The following is a 19,848-nucleotide window of genomic DNA, read 5'->3' on the forward strand; positions in this document are numbered from 1 at the left end:
GCTGGCGCACACCGAGGTCACCATCCCTCGAGGGACAGGAGGTGCAGGGGGAGCCGAGTCCTGGCACCACCGCTGACCAGCTGTGTGCCCTTGGGCAGATCGCTCCCTGCCTCCAGCCTCATCATTTTCTTCTCTAAAGTGGGAGTCGTTACACCCACCTGGCAAGAACAAGGGGACATACCTGGCCTGTGACAAATGCACGTGAGCTGCAGTGCTTCCTCGCTGGACCCACTAGGCCAGAGAATCAAGCAGACAGAGCGGTGAGTCCACAGCCCGAGTAACACAGCTTCTTAGCAAGGCACCGTCGCGCCCAGATCCATGCTGCGGGGTCCCGTGGCGCTCAGTGGTGTGGCCCACCCCTGCCCTCCCCTCCCTGGAGCTCTGCGGCTGCCTGTTCCCACCACGAGGTCAGCAGGACCTCCGGGGCGTCCCAGGGAAGCTGGAGGACTGCAGTTTGGTTCCACAGACTGTACGTGAACAGGAGCCTGACAACCAGCTCAGCCGTGCCTCTAGTCGAGCAGCGTCACCACTGCCGTCCCATGAGCTGCAAGCACCCTTCCTGTTTTCCCTTGCCCGATTCTGCCCCAGCCCACAGGCTCCTGACCGGCCCAGGCCCGTCAGGGAATGGTGGGGAGCCAGAGGCAACTATCATGTAATCAGAATCCCACCAACACCTATGCCAGCTGCGGGCAGTCACCGGGCAGCAGGGAGGGCTTCCTGGGGGAGGCAGCACAGCCTGGCAAGAGGTGTGGCCCTCCCTGTCTGTAAGTCCATGAAGACCCCAGCCACCCTGCACACTGGGCCCATGGGCCCTAGGACCCCGCCTCCTGGCACCTGCTGCCTGCAGGGTTTTGACCTGGTTCTGCTGCCCATGACCTCGGTGGGGCCAGGCCTCTCACTGCTCCCCACCCTCGTCTTCCCGCCATCTTGTTGGTGCAGGTTTGTCAACTCCACACATTCCCCGTTGCCTGTCTGTCCCTGGGTGGGCGCATTTCTGGCGACTCTGGCCTCAGGGCCCACTTCCCCACAAGAGCTGCTGGTCCCAGCACCTGAGAAATGCCTGCCTCCCTCTCCAGCCGTGGCCCCAGGGCTGCTCCCAGGAAAACCACCCAGGAGACTGGAAGAGGACCTGGCTCGGACAAGGACATTGAAGTCAGGTGAGCACCTGCTACAGGACTGGGGGTGGGGGGGACATGAGGCCCTGAGCTGGGTGCTTGGGGACACAGGGTACCAGCAGCACCTACCCTCGAGGGGCCCTGGGCTAGGGGTGGGGAGGAGAACGTGTTTACTTGCTGTAAAATGGGAAACAGGGTCCTGCGGAGGACACACCGTGGGGTGGGATGGTGGTGCTGGCGTCTGTCTCGTGCTGTGTGGTCTGTAACACAGGGCTACTTACAGCCTCCTCGACAGGCTGGTGGTGCAAGTTGTGAGGCTGGGGTCAGGTAGTGGCCTCAGGGCCACAGGCTCCCACCACTGCCTCCTCCAAGAAGCCAGCCCCAGAAGGTCAGGCACAGGCAGGGCCAACCCCAGGAGTGGCAAGGGCCTAACCTAGGTGGATCAGTGGGCACGCTCGCCAAAGGCCCCACGGTGACCGCCGGGGCTGTGTTCCGGGCACCCAGAAGCCCACGGACTCGGGGATTGGATTTCCTGGGACTCTCCAGTCATCACGGAGATCCAGAGGGAACACACCGCCTGGGACACTTGTAGGGGACAGCCAGGAAGCGGCAGCCAGCCCCTCGTCACCAGGGACACTGCAGAGAGTGGAGGGGCCGAAGAAATTCCGGGAACTCAAGGCTTTCCCAGACAGGGGGGACCACAGCAGACACCCTGCCCAGTGCCGACCACCTCACTGGGCCGCCCTGGCCCCACAGCTGACTGAAGGCTCCACCGGAGCCACACCCCCCGTCCCAGGCCACAGGCTGTGATCAGTGGGGGAAGGGCGTCTGGGCTGGTCCCCCTGGGGTCTGGAGGGAGGGAGAGCTGGCAGCTCTCAGGTCTGTCTCGCCCTGAGTGACCCCACGCCCGGTGACCCCCCCCCCAGAGGTGAGTCTGTGAAACAAGGGGCAGCTCCCCCTCCAGGGCTGGTGCCGTGAGACTGGCTGCTGCAGGCCCAGCAGGCGGCCCCCCGCATTGCCACGGCGACCCCTCCACAGGTCCCACGGCTGACCTGGTGGGTCCTGTGTGGCCCTGGCACATCTGCCCTGTCCAGCTCTGTCCACTTACAAGGCTACAACATCGTCACTGACGGCCTGGAGACATCCCTCAAAGCCAGAGAGCTCCAGGGGGCAGGGGCACAGCAGGGCTGGGGAGGGCCCCGAAGCAGCTGCTGACAGCCTGGCTCCTCCAGAATGCCTCACCTCTGCCTCCCAGCTCACTGCCCTCGCCCTGGGTGCTCCCTGGCCCCACACCGCCCCCTCGAGGCCTGGCAAGAACCCGTCCTCCCTCCCCTCAGCCAGGGAGCTGTGCGGGGTGGGGGCCACGGGCTGGCTCCTCCGAGGACACAGCCGGCCCCGGGCCCCGCACGAGGCCCAACATCAGTGGTGGCCCTGGTTACGCTACGGGAACCCAGGCTTCACACCGCGGCTTCTTAGTGCAGGTGCGATGCGCGGGCCCTCCAGACAGTCAGGAGGTGCAGGTGAGCAAGGGCACGCGGTGTGTTTTTCTGAACTCGGGTAGTTGTCACAAGAGCAGAAGGGACCCTTGTCACCATTCTGCTTTGTACCTTATGGACTTTCTGAGCGTTTGCTGCTTTTAAAAGCTCTCTGGGCAGAAGGCTCCACAGCTGACCAGTCAAAGCAGCAGGCGAACTTGGCCAGGACAGGCCCTGGTCCTCCCGCTGCGCACACCCAGCAACGCAGTCACACTTGGCCGTGGCCTCCATGAGGGCAGGAGCACAAGCTTTGCTTCCGGGAAGTGGCTGTTCAGACAGGCACTCTCCTGGTCCCATGGGGTGGAGGAAAATGACCCCCAGAGGGTGCAGCCTGCGCCCCCCCCACCATCTCCACACGTCCGAGGAGGGGTCAGTGCTTACCCAGCATGCTCCACTCCCGCTCAGAGCCCAGCCCCACCCCCAGACTGTGCAGCCCCGGATGCCCAAAGGAGCAGGGAGTTGGGCAGGAAGTGGACAGACAGGCCCAGGGGGCTACAGCCCTGCTCCAGGACCTGTGGGGAGGAGACATCAAACGGCTGTGCCCTGAGGCTCAGCGCTGCAGGCCTGGACTCTGCTAGCTCCCTTCTCCTGGAGCCGCCCCCAGCGGGTGGCCCCTGCACCACAGATGTCACACCTTCCACACATCGGTTAGGGTCAAGGACATGGACCCTGCTTGAGGGGGGCCAGCCACATCTGGGTCTTGGGTGCTGGGCTGGGAGGTTACCAGCATGTCTTAGTGAGTCCCAGTGGACCCCCTCTGGCTCCCAGGATTTCCTTCTGAGGCCAGCTGCCCTGAGGTCCTTGGCATCCCTCATTTCCTCCCAAACTAGAGCAAGTGCGCACTGCAAAGCATGAGGCGCGAGGGGGGCTCTGGGATGGGACCCCTGGTCCTGCCAGTGCCCCCACATCTGGGGTTGGACAGATGGGAGGGGTCACCCCCAGCCAAGGGGCTCTGAGTCTCTGTTTTGAATCTCTGAAGCAGGGGTGACAATGAAAACACAGCCACGGGACTCAGTGAGGCCGCTTGAGCAGAGCTCCCCATGGGCTTCACCCAAGGCAGCCAGTGGGACTGCACTATGGTGACCGGGTGTGGCAGGGTGGGGGGTGTCACGTGGGACTGCACTATGGTGACCTGGTGTGGGTAGGGTGGGGGGTGTCACGGCAGAGAGGGGCACTAGGTGACCGGGTGTGGCAGGGTGGGGGGTGTCACGGCAGAGAGGGGCACTATGGTGACCGGGTGTGGCAGGTGGGGGGGTGTCACGGCAGAGAGGGGCACTATGGTGACCGGTGTGCAGGGTGGGGGGTGTCACGGCAGAGAGGGGCACTATGTGACCGTGTGTGCAGGTGTGGGGGGGTGTCCGGCAGAGAGGGCACTATGGTGACCTGTGTGGCAGGTGGGGGTGTCACGCAGAGAGGGGCACTATGGTGACCTGGTGTGGCAGGGTGGGGGGGTGTCACGGCAGAGAGGGCACTATGGTGACCTGGTGTGGCAGGGTGGGGGGGTGTCACGGCAGAGAGGGGCACTATGGTGACCTGGTGTGGCAGGGTGGGGGGGGTGTCACGGCAGAGAGGGGCACTATGGTGACCGGGTGTGGCAGGGTGGGGGGGTGTCACGGCAGAGAGGGGCACTATGGTGACCGGGTGTGGCAGGGTGGGGGGGTGTCACGGCAGAGAGGGGGCACTATGGTGACCTGGTGTGGCAGGGTGGGGGGGGGTGTCACGGCAGAGAGGGGCACTATGGTGACCTGGTGTGGCAGGGTGGGGGGGTGTCACGGCAGAGAGGGGCACTATGGTGACCTGGTGTGGCAGGGTGGGGGGGGTGTCACGGCAGAGAGGGGCACTATGGTGACCTGGTGTGGCAGGGTGGGGGGGGTGTCACGGCAGAGAGGGGCACTATGGTGACCTGGTGTGGCAGGGTGGGGGGGTGTCACGGCAGAGAGGGGCACTATGGTGACCGGGTGTGGCAGGGTGGGGGGGGTGTCACGGCAGAGAGGGGGCACTATGGTGACCGGGTGTGGCAGGGTGGGGGGGGTGTCACGGCAGAGAGGGGCACTATGGTGACCGGTGTGGCAGGGTGGGGGGTGTCACGGCGAGAGGGGCACTATGGTGACCGGGTGTGGCAGGGTGGGGGGGTGTCACGGCAGAGAGGGGCACTATGTGACCGGGTGGGTGGCAGTGGGGGGGTGTCACGGCAGAGAGGGGCACTATGTGACCTGGTGTGGCAGGGTGGGGGGTGTCACGGCAGAGGGGCACTATGGTGACCGGTGTGGCAGGGTGGGGGGGTCACGGCAGAGAGGGGCACTATGGTGACCGGGTGTGGCGGTGGGGGGGTGTCACGGCAGAGAGGGGCACTATGGTGACCGGGTGTGGCAGGTGGGGGTCACGCAGAGAGGGCACTATGGTGACCTGGTGTGGCAGGGTGGGGGGGGGTCACGGCAGAGAGGGGCACTATGGTGACCGGGTGTGGCAGGGTGGGGGGGGTGTCACGGCAGAGAGGGGCACTATGGTGACCGGGTTGTGGCAGGGTGGGTGGTCACGGCAGAGAGGGGCACTATGGTGACCGGGTGTGGGGCGGGTGGGGGGGTGTCACGGCAGAGAGGGCACTATGGTGACCTGGTGTGGCAGGGTGGGGGGGGTGTCACGGCAGAGAAAGGGGCACTATGGTGACCTGGTGTGGCAGGGTGGGGGGGTGTCACGGCAGAGAGGGGCACTATGGTGACCTGGTGTGCAGGGTGGGGGGGTGTCACGGCAGAGAGGGGCAACTATGTGACCTGGGTTGGCAGGGTGGGGGGGTGTCACGGCAGAGCAGGGGCACTATGGTGACCGGGTGTGGCAGGGTGGGGGGGGTTGTCACGGCAGAGAGGGCACTATGGTGACCGGGTGTGGCAGGGTGGGGGGGGTGTCCACGGCAGAGAGGGGCACTATGGTGACCTGGTGTGGCAGGGTGGGGTGGGTGTCACGGCAGAGAGGGGCACTATGGTGACCTGGTGTGGCAGGGTGGGGGGTGTCACGGCAGAGAGAGGGGCACTATGGTGACCTGGTGTGGCAGGGTGGGGGGGGTGTCCACGGCAGAGAGGGCACTGGGCAGTGGGTGGGGGGGGGGGGTGTCACGGCAGAGAGGGAGGGGCAGTAACCCAGGCAGCATACAAGGGGAGTGCAGAGAGCATCTGGAAAGCGGGGTGCTGGCAGGGATGAGAGGAGCCATCTGTTGGGGAGGGGCCAGGTCAAGGGCCCAGGGCCCAAGAGACAAAGGGAGCGGGGGGGGCCCTGCAGAGTTCTGAGCAGAGGACCATGTGCACCCACAGTTTGGTATCACCCTGTGTGAGGATGGACCACGGAAATAAACTCTTCACTCACTGAATAAGACATGGGTAATTGAACAAACATGTATCTAGTAAAGCAACTGAAATTGTAGCTAAAAATCTTTCCATAAAGTAAACTCCGTGGCTTCACTGGTGAGTTCTATTTAAGGCAGAAGTGATACCAATTCTACACAAAATCTTCTGGAAAACTGAAGAAGTGGGAAAGCCCCCCAGCTCGTCGGAGAACCTCAGCGTCACTCTGACACCCGCACCCGGAAAGAGCACTACAGGAAGAGTGCTGCCCAGCACTCCTCACAGTCAGGGGTTAAGTCCTTAACAAAACCTTAGCAAATTAAAGCCAACAGTGTATAAAAAAGGATAATGCCTAATGACCAAGTAAGGCGCATCCCAGAAATTCAAGACTGGCTTCACATTTGAATATCAATCAATGTGATTTATCACATTGACGGACTAAAAAATTTAAACTATGTGACCACTCCGAAAGATACAAAGACACTGAGAAAATCCAGGAAACTGGGAATAGAAGAGAACTTCCTGGACCTGATGAAGGGCATCCATGGAGACCCTACAGCCAACAGGACACTTAACAGGGAGATCAGGGACAGGCAAAAGTGTCCTGGGTCCATTCCTTTCTTCAGCATTGTACTGGAGGTCCTCCCCAGCACAAAAGTGCAAGGAAGAGTAAAGACATCTAATTAGAAAGGAGACGTAAAACTGGCTTATTCACAGATGACAACGTCCTCTGTGTAGAAAAGCTGATGAAATCTTCATTAAAACTACCACATCTAAAAAAGGGAGTTCAGCAAAGTTGTAGGAGAAAAGATCAATATACAAAAATTTTAAAAAATCAGTTATATCTCTCTATGTTAGCAATGAACAATCACAAGCTGAAATCACAAACAATACCATTTACAATAGCATCAAAAATATAAAATACTTAGGAATAAATCTGATAAAGATGTGCAAGGTCTCAACAATACAAATTATAAAATTTTGCTGAGAGAAATTAAAGACCTAAATAAATGGAGAAATACGCTGTGGTCATGAATTTGAAGACTCAATATTATTGAGGTGTTAATTCTTACCGTTAATCTATAGATTAAACACAACTGCAGGCAAAGTAGGCTTTTTTTCCCCTTTAGTAGAAATTGACAACCTGGTTCTAAAATTCATAAAATACAAAGGACCCAGAATAGACAAAACAACTCTGAGAAAGAAGAACAAAGGTGTAGATTTATACGGTACCTAACTTTAAGGCTCCTTATAAAGCTACCACAATCAAGACAATGCGATACTGGTGTCAATATAGACAAACAGATCAATGCAACAGACTAGTGAGTCCAGAAATATATGGCTAACTGATTTCTGACAAAGGAGCAAAGGCAATTCAGTGGGAAAAAGATAGTCTTTTTTCCACAAATGATGCTGGAATAATTGACATCCTTATGCAAAACAAAATAAAACTTTGATCCATACCTCACATCATATACAAATTAACTCACAATGAATCATAGACCTAAATGAAAAACCTAAACCTATAAAACGCCTAGAAGAAAACAGGGAAAACCACTGTAGCTTTAGGTTATGAAAATAAGTCTCAGATATGACACTAAAATCACAATCCATGAAAAAAACTGATAAATTGGACTTCATCAAAATTAAGAAATTTTGTTCTTCAAATGTTACTGTTAGAATGAAAAGACAAGCCACAGACTGGGAGAAAAGACCTCAAATCGTAAATGCAGTAACAGTTTTGTACACAGTATAAATAAAGAACTCTCAAAACTAAATAAGGAAACAGCCCAATTAAGAGAAACAGCAAAAGTTCTGAACAGACACTTCACCAAAGAACACAGGCCGACGGCAGATGAGCACATGGAAAGATGGTCAACGTCACGAGCCCTTAAGGAAAGACACATTAAAACTGCAAGGAGCGGGGAGGGTATCGCTCACGTGGAAGAGCACGTGCTTAGCATGCACAGGGTCCCGGGTTCAATCCCCAGGACCACCTCTAAGAGTAAATAAATAATAACGCACAAATAAACCTAATTACCAACCCCCCCCCCAAAACGTCACACCATCAGAACAGCTGAAAAGGCTGCGACGCGCGAGGCTGCGGGAGGCGGGCGCCCTCACACGCTGCAGTCCGCTGTATGGCAGCCCTACTGCGGTCAAGCTGTCTGAAGCAACGTAAAAGCAGCAGACGGGCGTCGCCGCTGTGCGCACAGCCTCCTGCTGTGATGCCGGCCTTCCTCCCAGACACCCTCCACCCCTGCCCTGCAGAGCTCTCTCGGATCCCCTGCCCCAGCTTCCCCTTCTTCCCCCTCATCCCCTTGGCCCCTGCTGGGCCCGCCACCTGGGGCACACGCCTTGCACTCGGGTCCCAGCGGAGGCGCTCACTAAGGGGGCTGCCCCACACCCACCCAGCCCACCCTGGCTTCTGCGTCAGGTTTAGCTTCTTCCTGGCATGGCGAGAGGCTGGGGGGAGAGTGGCAAGAGGACTCCAGCGGCCAGGGGTGGGGGAGCAGGGGGCAGTGAGAGATGTCCAGGGCGCGGCGTGGGTGCCAGGCTCGGGGGAGAAGATGGGAACTAGCGTCCTTAAGGCCGGCGCTGGGTGGGGCCGTGAGGGTGGGCTGGGCCGAGGAGAGCAGGGCCAGGAGGGGCCGTCCTGGGTGCTGGGGCCCAGTGTCTGGTCAGCCCGCAGTCACTGCCTCCAACGGGCCAGGCCACAGCTGGGCTGTTCCCACTCTCTGCAGCAGCTCACCTGGCTGTGAGCAAGGATTCCACCTGCTAGGGAGGCCCGGCTACGAGGAGGGCAGCACTCCTCCCAGGACCCCCAAGAACCCAGCCCAGCCCCCTGACCCAGGCTGGCACTTGGTACTTGACTGTCTCAGCCCACGTGAGCCCGCACAGCCCCGTGACCTGTGAACTAGCTGACGTGATGACAGTCACTATGTCTAATCTGCCTTTCAGGAGTCTAATTAATTCCAAGTTCTCTATTTTTAAATCACTCAATCACTCTTGTCTTTCCTCCCAGGGGCATGTTGTGGTGGGAGACATCGGTGCTATGTCTGTGGCAGGGACACCTGCCATGGGGACGCTGGCTGCAGCAGCCAGGCCTGTGCCTGGTACCTGGCCCCAGAGCGGCTCTGGCAGAAACAGCAGTGAAGTGCACGCCCCAATGGGGAGGAAACTGGGTGCTAGTGGGTTACACAGCCGCCAGAGAGAGGTCAGGGTTAGACCAAGCCCCACCCTGTCACCCTCTCCCGAAGGTGGTCCCCCATGGAGCCCCAGACATGGGGCAGATAGGACCAGACAAGGGCCCCTCTGAGTCTCGGCTGGCTGAGTGGTCAGTTGGTGGGGGCATGCTTTGGCTCACATCCCCTTACCCTCGAGGGGGCCAGCTCAGGATGGCCCCCCAGCACTCCCAGCCCTGACAGCCAGCACCAGAGGCCATGGTGGTTGATCACGAGCTGGAAAAGGAAGCATGTCCTTCCAGACCCTGGAGGCTGGTGGGCAGGGTGGCCCTGGGGCACCAGTGAGGCCCCACTCAGGGCAGGGGCTGCCCCAGGGACATCGAGCAGCCAGCCCTTGACTCAACCGGCTGGAGGGAAAGTTGGTTCAGTGATGCGTGGACAGAGCAGGTCAGGAGTGCAGCCCGTTGCCACTGGGAAGGCTTCCAAGTGACAGAGGACTTCCCTCTCACCAGATGCTTGAGGAAGCTCAGGAGAGCTACGTCCTGCCCCTCCCCAAGCTGCAGGCACCCCATGGTGCAGCCTGGAGGAACCCCAGCAGGATCTCAGACAGCTCCCTCCAAACAGGGAAGAAAAGCGGCCGTGGGGGCCCAGGGGAGCTGGAGCCTCACTCCGGGGAACACGGTGCAGTCTGCTCTCTGCAGCCACAGCCGCTCAGGGCTGGATCCCGGGCATTCCCGGGCCCGGGGTCCCGACCCGGGCAAAGGGCAGAGGAGCCACAGCAAGGAGGAAGGTGCTCCCTGGAGGAGGAGCCAGGTGGGCAAGAAGCCAAGTCAGGGGAAAGCAGAGGCTAGAGACATGGGACAGGATCCCGCTGCACTGTCTGGAACTACCCCGTCCAGTTTTCACAGTGCCCGTGGGCAGTAAGGAAGTGGACGTGAGACCAGGAGCAGTGAGACCCAGTGACATGACGGGGAGGTGAGGTCAGGCCTGACAACAGAGTAACAGGGACCCGGCGAGGAACAGCCTTGCGCAGCAGCAGTGATGACAGTGAGCAATGAGGACAGGTGACAACGGTGAGGGAGGCGTGGAGTAAAAACCACCCCAAGGAAGTAGCATGTGGGCACAGCACAGGCCCCCGAGTTAGGGCAGACGCTCGGAAGCCCATGCCCAGGATAGCCCTTCCAGATTCCTATCATTCTCCCCAAAACAATAGCCAGGGAGGTCCACTGAGCACATGAGGGGGAGGCAGGGACACCCCCAGCCAGACTCCCAAATGCAGCCGCAGAGCTGAGAACGCAGGGCAGGCCAGGCCTTCTGGGAGGCACACGAGGTGATGGTTTCTAAGGCGGCCCCAGCCAGAGCCTGGGGCAAGCCCGCCGGAGTCAGGATGGCGTCAGCCCCCGACCGCCTCACTCCCTCTGATGGGTGGAGACAGTCTCACAGGGCAAGGCAGCCTGGACCCCTGAAAACGGGCTCATACCTCACTACGCAGCAGGGGGATGCAGCATTAACGGGGAAAGGCAACCTTGGGACACCAGCTTGAGGCCCAGGGAACAGCCCCTGGGCTTGGGGCGAGGAGGGACAGAGCCACAAACCAACCGGAGGAAAAGGGAAAGCAGAGAACCCAAATTCCACAAAACAAAATTAAAGACACCCACCAATCAAAAGGCATCAATAAATAAAACCAAAGGGCAAATAACAAACTGGGAAAAGCTACCTGCAACCGACACTCCAGACAGAAGGGACGTTTCCACGTCAGTGAGAAAGACACGAAAACCCCACCAGAAAACAGAGAAAGGACGGGAAGAGCCACCTTGCGGAAGGACGCAGGCAGCAGACGTGGCGGGCAGCGCCCCGGGACATCCCTCATCGGAGAAACGCAAACCGCACAGCCAATTCCACTTGCCTCTCAGGTCAGGGCAGCCAGAGCTGGGGTGGGGGGCCCCGCTGAGGAAGACGGGGTGACTCCACTCCTAAGGGTGGGCTCCAAAAAATCATCCAAGAGGCAGATACAGAACCGTAAGGGCGAGGGAACACATGGCTAATCGGACATGGAAAAAGTGTGGAAAAGGGAAAAGGTAGAACAAATGAGCGTACGTCCTCAGGACAGACAGAAGTCTACGGGAGTTGTGTTTTTAATGGATTTTGCGGATAAATGATCCAAAAATAACATTCAGTGAGAAAAACTGTAAAACTGCTCATGGGACTTGGAATGGTTTTGCTTTCTTTCTCTCTTTTTCATTTTTCTGTGAGCTTCTGCAGTGGACGGGCCACAACTATAACTAAAGGAAAGAGTCCGTGTTATTTTTTCAAGCAAGCGGAAGGTTGGACACACCCTTTAGTAAAATGTCCACAGAAAGGACGAAGCCGACCTGAGACAGGGCGAGTTTCCGTCTCCTGGACAAGAGAGCAATTCAGGGGCCTCGAGAGTGTGGAAGTTTCTGATGATGAGGTGAGTCCAGACGGTGAACAGCACGCTTCTAAAAGATGCCAACTTTCCCCCCAAAAAGATTAATCTTCGAGCATTGAAAAGGTAAGAAAGAAGGCGATAAAAAGAAAAGAGCTGAAGGACACTTGGTTCTGGAACATTCTGCCCAGGACTCTGCCGGGGTGACATGTCCCCACCTTGGGCAACAGTATTGCTGGAACAGCCTGTGTGCAGCGGGCTGACGGCAGGGTCTGGCAGAGTCGCGGTGGGCAGGGGAGGCGCTTCTCCCGGCTGGGCCCTTGCTCCGGGCCCCACCTCCTGCCCTGTGTCTGTCCTTCCGGCAGCCCTGGCCCTCACCTGCAGGCGGTACGATGCTCAAGTGGGAGATTCGGCTCTGGGTGTCCTCAGGGACCTTGGCCCCACAAGCAGATCCTTAGTCACAACTCCCTGCATGGTGCCCAGCCCGATGGTGACACAGAGGTCTGAGCTGCACCTGCCTGACTCACACTTCTGGACAGAAATTCACTGAGCGCAGGGCCACACCTGCAAGTCACTCCTCCATGCAGCACATCGCAGGCGCCACAGGGGCCCCTGATGGACAGGCAGGCCTCATGGTCAAATCAGGACGACAGCTCTTCACAACCGAGTGATGACCAAGTGCACTGCCACAGAGCAGATGGGCTCTTGCTTGGGCAGAAGGTCAAGGGCGACACCAGCCCTCCCAGGCACTTGGAGCCAAGGGGGGCACCAGCCTCTCCTGGGCTCCGGCTCTTCCTCCGCCAAAGGGAAGGCGGCCACCTGCACCTGACACCGGCCCGGCTGTTTCCGCAGGAAAAGCCGCCAGAGGTGCTGCCAAGACCGCCAACCAATGCCAGGAATCGCGCCATCTGAGTTCTGGGGAACTTTCCTGCCTGTGTAAGGCTGGTCTTCGTGTCTGTTTCAATCATATGGCTTTGTCCCCTCTGTGTTCATGTTCGATCACACTCCAAGAGGTCGGGCCACCTCTGCCTTCTTTCTGGGTGTGTCTCTGGCACCTTGCTCAGCACCCGGGAACCCGCATGTACTGTGAATGAATGAATGAATGAACGAACGAACAGGGCTCCTGATACACGTGCTGCCAGCGGAGGGGACAGGCGCCATCTGCTGACCTATTCCCAGCTGCTCCTGGTACAGTACTGGGCCCCAGACGCCGCTGTCCACGGTCCTGGCCCGAAGGCATGGCTGCCCTGATCACCCGGCCAAGTGCCACATCCTTCCTTCCTCAGACCCTCAGCGCTTCCTGGAGACCACCTTCCTGGAGGTTGGGAGTGTCTCCCAAGGCCTCCGGGTGTGGCCCGAGGGCCCTTTCCTCTTCTCAGCTCAGCTCAGCGTTTGTGTTAAGCCAGAGGAGGCCTGGGCAGCTGCTGACATGATGTGAACAAGCAGTGTCCACGGGGGGGCGTGTCGGGAAAGCAGGAGGCGATTCCAGACAAAGTAGGGAGGTGTCCCCCGGCTGTCACCTGGACAAAGAGTGAGAAGGGGGGACAGGTCAAAAACCGGAAAAATGCACGTAACCTGTCAGAGAATTTGTGATGGCCTCATATCAGCCTTGCAGAAAGATGATTCACTTACCAGTCACCTCTGGGCCGCTGGGTCAGATGTCCTGAGGAAGAAAGCCGCCCCTTAGAACTTGTTCCACTGCACTTGGCTGATGCCACTCGGCTTGCACCTAGAACAATGGCCTCGTCGAGAACGGCCGTTCGTGGCGGCGCTGTCTGCCAAGGCAGGACTGGAAACAGCCCCGAGGCCAGCGGCAGGGCCTGACTGCACAGCGGTCCAGCCACACAGTGGGCTCCCACGCGGCCAAAAGTGACAATGGGGGCATCTGTAGAAACTATGCGGACAGGCCTTCAGGCTGAAGTCAGGAAAGCGAGGCAGAGAAGAGAGTCTGCAGGATGAGCCCCCTGCCGGGGACGGGAGGGAGCACACGTGGGGGGGGTCCACACGGACGGGAGGGAGCACGCGTCGGGGGGGTCCACACAGGGAACGGGAGGGAGCACGCGTCGGGGGGGGGTCCACACAGGGACGGGAGGGAGCACACGTCAGGGGGGTCCACACTCTTGCTTCTATTTTTAAAACTGAAGGATAAACTGGAAGCAACTTGAAAACTGTCACTCTAGGGGAGGGGCGTTTGGGGGGAAGGGACAGATTTCTCCGGGTGCATCTTGTTTTGCACGTTTTGCTGGGAACCATGCAAACATTTCACATAATTATAAAAATAAATGCAAATGGCAATCTCTATACATCTTATGCCAAATGGAACAAATTAACCTACTGTGGGCAAAATCTGGGGCACGACCCACAGAGAGAATGGTTTGAAGTGAGTTGGAAGCAGTCGCTTGGCTGTATACTCCAGTGGGACACGTCCAAAGGTCAAAAGAGTCCAAAGGTAAAAGAGCTGTTGAAACAATCTTAGACAACAAGTGCCATGAGGGTGTGCAGCACCTGGAAGCCTGCGCATGACCGGGGAGAGAAAACCACGGGGGAGCAGACAGCTCCCCAGAAAAGTGCACACAGAGGCACCGTGTGATGCGCCAGTCCCACTCCCAGACAGACCCCCAAGGGATGGAAAACCCATGACCACACAGAAACTTGTACAGATGTGAGCAGATGTGCACAGCGGCACTCCCATGATGACGGAAAGTGGAAACCACGCACACGCTCATCAGCCCATGCGCAAAACGGGGTCCCTCCACACCGTGGACTCTTACTCAGCCAGCACCTGATAGACGTGGGTGAGCCCTGAAAACGTGATGCTCAGCGAAAGAAGCCAGACACAAAGCGTCCCACAGCGAGAGACCCTGTTTGTCGGAAATGTCCAGCGCAGGCAAGTCCAAGGAGCCAGAAAGCAGATTAGCGGTTCCAGGGGCTAGGGAGTGACTCCAGGTCCCACCCAGGAAAGGCTGCGCAGGGCCTCAGAGCTCAGCAGGTGAAGGGCAGCCCCGACACCCACGGGGCCCCGGCCAGCCTCCTACACACGCTGCCCGGAGGACCTGGCCGGGGAGCAGGCAGCGGCTACACAGCCTTGTGGATCCCAGAGACCCCTTCCCCCAGGTGTGGAGCCCCCTTCCCCAGCCCCACCCTGCTGACTACCCCTCTGCCCAGCTCCCATGGCTCCGGCAGGGGCCCTGTCCAGCCTCCAGGTGGAGCCCCTCCCCTCCCCAACCTCCCACGTCCTGCCGGACACAGCTGAAGCCAGGATGGGAGCCTGCAGGCGGGGTTGGGTGAGAGGACAGCACAACACCCGCGTGCGTCCCCAAGGCTGGGCCCCGCCCCCTTTCCTGATGTCCAGGACAGGGGCACGTGGGGGTGCTGGGTCGATGCTGGTTGAATCTGCTTCACCCAGGGTGAGCCCAGGGCATGGGGAGCAGGGAAGGAAGAGCAGCCCTGAGTCTGAGACGCGGAGGTGCCGGGGTCCCGCAGAGCCCCCGCCCGCCCTGCCTGCTATGCTGCCTTGGCAGGGAGAAGAGGGCGTCGCCTGGCTGCGCTGCCCGGGAAGCTGCCTGAGTGGCTCTCGGGCTCCCACCAGGGCCCCCAGGGCGGCACGCCCAGGGCTGAGGGTCTGTGCAGCTGACTGCGGCCCACGTGAGCAGCCACGCGGGTCAGGTGGGCGCCATGGCCCAGTCCACACACGCCGTCACACTATGGTGGCGAGAGGGAGTGAACCGAGGGCTGGGCACCATGCCCACCCACCTGAAATGTGCCCGCAATGCCAGAAACAGGGCGGCAGGGCCCCTGGGGACACCTCTCCATTGGAAGCGGCAACTGGGCCCAGGAGGCCTGACAAGCTGCAGACGAGAGGAGGACTCCTCTTACCTGGAGCCCGGCAGGTGCCGGGGCTCCTCCTCGGCTGCCCCTCCCAGTCGACTCTTCTCCCCAGGCACCGAGGGCCGCAGGCACTCAGCCTCGTTCTGCTGCTCGTCACCATCGCCCACTCCGGGCAGCCGGTCTGCTGCGTCCACCTGGGGCTCTGAGGGGTGTGCCAGGCACTTGTTGGAAGTAGGGGCTTTGGGATCCTGCCTGTTAGGGGCGTCTTCTGATGGCAGGGGGGCTGGGGTGCCCGTGGGCAAGGCCTCTGGGGCAGGCCGGGCCTCCAACAGCCCCGCAGCCGAGTCCTTGGCACTGGCCTTGGCCAAGCCGACGTAGGAGGAGCTGATGACGCTGCCTGAGCTGCCCTTGCCCCGCAGGCTCTCGGCCGCGTCCTCCCTGCTGCCCCCGCAGCCCCCGCAGCACACGCAGGAATTCAGGAGGCAGGTGGTGGCCGTGGTGCTGAGTTTGTGGGAGCCAGCCTCCGTCCCCTCGGCCCTGGGCTCTGAGGGGGAGACGCTCTTTCCAGGGGCTTCTGAGTTGGCAGGGACAGAGTCCGAGGAGGTGGATGACTTGGGATTGAAGATGACCGTGGCCGAGAGCTTCATGCCCCCTGTCCGGTGGGCGATCAGCTCGGCCGTCTCGGCCTCATCCACACTCACCTCCCAGCTATCCAGGTGTGGCTGGGAGTCCAGGCAGCTGCAGAGGTTGGGGCCCACTGCCCACGTTCTGTCACCCTCGATGTTGTCGCTCAGGTCCCCCTCCGCAGCAGCGGGCTTGCTGCCCCCCAGCTCTTTGCTCCCTCCGGCCTGCCCTCTCTGCTGGGGGTCAGCCCTGGCACTGCCCGCCCACCCAGATGGGCTGCCCGGGGCCTCTGCCGCCCCTTCCACGTCGTCCATGAAGAACACCCTCCCCTCCTCCTCGTCGCTGCCCGGCGGCCGCGCGCCGCCCGGGGACGCCTGCCCGCAGGGGCTGCCTGCGGCGCCTGGCCCATGTGCAGGGGACTGGCCGGCACTGGGCGGGGAGAGGAGGGAGGACATCTCGTCCCCGGCCTTGTGCACCATGCGGCTGAGCTGCTCCAGCTCCTGGTCATCGTATTGCATGGAGCAGGCCAGATCCGCCTCTGCGTTTTTGGCCTTGGCTGAGAGTGGCTCCTCCGGGGCCAGGGGCGCGGGGAAGGTGGGCGCCAGGGCAGGGGGCACCTGGGTTTCTGCCCTGATGGGGAACTCCACGTCTTGAGAAATGCAGAGGTTCCGTTCCAGCGTGTGAAGCTCCTCCTCTGTCAGGGTCTGCAGCAAATCCCTACACGGGTCAAGACAGAAAACAAGACTGTAGGTCCCAAAGGCCACACAAGACCCCCCACAGTGGGCTCGGCCCCAGGTGAGAAGCAACAAGGCATCCAGCGCTTGCAGTGTGATTAACCTCACTCAGCACCTGCTTCGTCCATTACAGAAAGAGGCGTGTCCCTAGGGGTCCCCGGGCCACGCGTGGGGTCGGGAAGACAGCAGATTGGGGTGGCTGACTGTGATTCTAGGATGGGCTCTTGCTACAAATGAGATCCTAAAACCTCTTTTTTCCTTTCCTTTAAATGGAGGCACCGGGGATTGAATGCAGGACGCCGTGCGTGCTAAGAAGCATGTACTCTGCCACTGAGCTATTTTCCTTTTCCTTTTTCTTTCTTTTTTGAGATTCTGAAACCTCTTGCTGAAAACAGGAAAAACCCTGATTCTTAGGGATTTGATGATTGCAGTAATAAAAAGTTTTAGGAGTGAAAAAAATACATGTTAGTTTACATACAGATTTCCATCCTTTGGTCCAACAAATATTAGCGGGCACTGTCTGTGCCAGGCACTGGCTGATACACAGGAAGAGGGCAGGTGTGGCCCCTGCCCGTGGGGGTCACATAAGAAGATGCAGATGATAAACAGATATTTATGAGTGAAGACTAAATGACAGTAGTGGCAATGGCAGCAAAGGACAGTGCCTGCCGGAAGGAAGGCACAGCAGGGCGCCCAGCTTAGTCTGGAGACTTCCTGGAGGAGGGGGCATTGAGCCAGATGTCCGAGATGGAGTGAATTTAATGACAAGGACTGGGATGAGCCTAAAGCAGGTCCTCTAGGCCGATGCACACTGTTCCCTGCTGGGAAAAGCTCAGGCTGGCCTGAGGACTGAGTGCCCGGTTAAATGCTCCCGCACAGCCGTGACTCTCCACACGCTGAGCACACCCACGCAGACATGACCAGATGGAGAAACAGAGCGCTGACCCGGGTCCCAGGCGCCCTCTCGTCCCTTTGTGGTCACCCCGCCACCGCAACCACCCTGACAATCTCTAGATGGACGGGAATTTGCAATCTGTGCTCTTTTGAGGCATGTGGTTTGCCAATATCATAGTCGTGGAGTTGCCAAAGGAAACATTGGACATCCAGTTCCACTAGAATAACAAACAGCAAATGCGCTTAAGTGCACAAATCCTTTTTAGAGTAAGTGCTGACACTCACACGGTATTACCGTTTATCTGAAATCCAAATTTAATTGCACATTCTGCTGTTTTGCTCTGTTAGCTCTGGCAACCCTGTCTGGTGAGATTCACGGTAGCTGTAGATCATTCAGTCTCACGGTGGAAACACACCCAATTTATCTCTGAATCCTTTCTCTGCCTGATGGGCCCTGGCTGCCGGGACCACAGCTGTGAGCACCTCTCCTGGGGAACGTGGGTGTGTATCTGCAAGTGCACATGCTGAGTGTCGGCGAGAGGCGTGTCCCCACTGAGATCCCCAGTGTTCGCTGACAGTTCTGCCTCTCTGCGCCGGGTGGGCACTTGGTCTTTTCCACGTCGCCCCTTCCTGTGTGTGTGCAGGGGCACTCGCTGTGGTTTGACATGGCTTTGGCCTGCTTGCTCAGGGAGTCCGCACCGGCTCCTATGCTCAATGGCCCTGGCAGAGCATCTCTGCGAGGTGCTGGTTCAAGACTTCTGCCCACTTTTTTTGTTGGGTTATCTGCCTTTCTCTTGCAGATGGGTAGGAGTTCTGTATACACTTTGGATTTGAGCTGTCAGTTGGATGTGGTCTCCAATCCTGTGGCTTGCCTTTTCACGCTCCTCACTGTGTCTTGTGACAAACTAAAGCTTTTCATTTTAACAAAGTTCAAGGCGTCACATTTTTTCCTTACGGTTTCGTGCTTTTGTCCCTGTTTAAGAAACCTCTGCCTAAGCCAAGGTCATAAGGATGCACTCGACCTTTCCCTCTGAAAGTGCTGGTTCACTTCGCACATTCGTGTCTGCAATCTGTCTAGAACTGGTGTTTTCTATGACTGTGTTAAGGATCCAGACACATTTTCCCCTCATATGGATACTTTTTGATTCAGCCATTCATTGAGAAAACCAACCACTCTCCGCTGTTCTGTATTTTCACCTTTGCTGTGAGTCAGGGAAGCGCGTGTGCGACGGTCTGCTTCCAGACCCCCAGTCTGCTGGATGCTCAGCGCTCACCTCTGCCAGTGCGACTGCGGCTTTATGACAGGAAGCGTGTCCAGCAGTGTCCGCTGTGTATGAAGCACACTCAGAGAAGCGCGCACACACGTTCACCAGTTTGGCCACACCAGCCTTGCTCGTGACAGCCACCCCGAGGCCGTCGAGCGTAGAACAGATCAGTAACATCCTCCTGTGTCCTTCTGCTTCAGCGATCTTCTCCTTGGCTCATCCAGGTCCGTGGTGTTTCTACATGAGTTTTAGACTTAGTTTGTCAATTCCAGGAGAAAGAAAGAAAAGAAGCCTCCTGGGATTTTGACTGAGGCTGCTTTGAATTCACAGGTTCTCAGATTAATGAGAATAGCTGGTGTCTTTTCAATTTTCAGCTCTACACTCCCTGAAAATGGAATAGCTATTTATGTAGGTCTTTAAATTTTTATGTCAAAAACACTTTGTAACTTTCAGCGGAGGTCTTCGACACCCTCAGGTCTATGCGTTAGTAACTGACTGCTTACTGACATCATTACAGACGATATTTAAATCTTTCACTTGATAAAATACATATAACATAAAACTGACGGACTTAGCTATTTTTAAGTGACAGTTCAGTGGTATTAAATACATTCACATTGCTGTGCAGACATCACCACCATCCCTCCCTGTAACTCTCTCATCTTCTAAGACTAACACTTTGAACCCCTTAAACAGTAACTCCCAGCCTCTCCTCCCTCCAGCCCCGGCAACCACCGTTGTGCCTTCTGCGCCTGTGGCTCTGAAGACTCCAGGGGCCTCGTGCAACTGGAATCATACATTATTTGTCTCTTTGTGACCAGCTTGTTTCACTTAGCACGTCCTCAAAGCCCACCCATGTCATAGCAGGTGTCAGAATCTCCTTCCTTTTTAAGGCTGGGTAATATGCATTGCATGGATGGTCCATG

The 19,848-nt window shown here is 58.3% G+C and overlaps 1 protein-coding gene across 11 annotated transcripts in view; it reads right to left on the minus strand.

The window, feature by feature from the left end:
- ZFYVE28 (zinc finger FYVE-type containing 28) overlaps nucleotides 1–19,848 on the minus strand; it is a 90,422-nt gene that overhangs the window by 17,391 nt on the left and 53,183 nt on the right. For 4 of the 11 annotated variants that reach the window (XM_032492667.1, XM_032492693.1, XM_032492674.1 and 1 more), the window contains one exon: nucleotides 15,454–16,746. In XM_032492667.1, the coding sequence (XP_032348558.1) occupies nucleotides 15,454–16,746 (1,293 nt within the window). Of the gene's footprint in view, nucleotides 1–11,289; nucleotides 13,098–13,209; nucleotides 13,542–13,912; nucleotides 16,747–19,848 lie in introns of those variants that run through there. The other 7 variants (XR_004324450.1, XR_004324452.1, XR_004324449.1 and 4 more) reach the window with 7 other exon arrangements.

Source organism: Camelus ferus, chromosome 2, assembly GCF_009834535.1.
Source record: "Camelus ferus isolate YT-003-E chromosome 2, BCGSAC_Cfer_1.0, whole genome shotgun sequence".
NCBI classification, from domain to species: Eukaryota; Metazoa; Chordata; class Mammalia; order Artiodactyla; family Camelidae; genus Camelus; species Camelus ferus.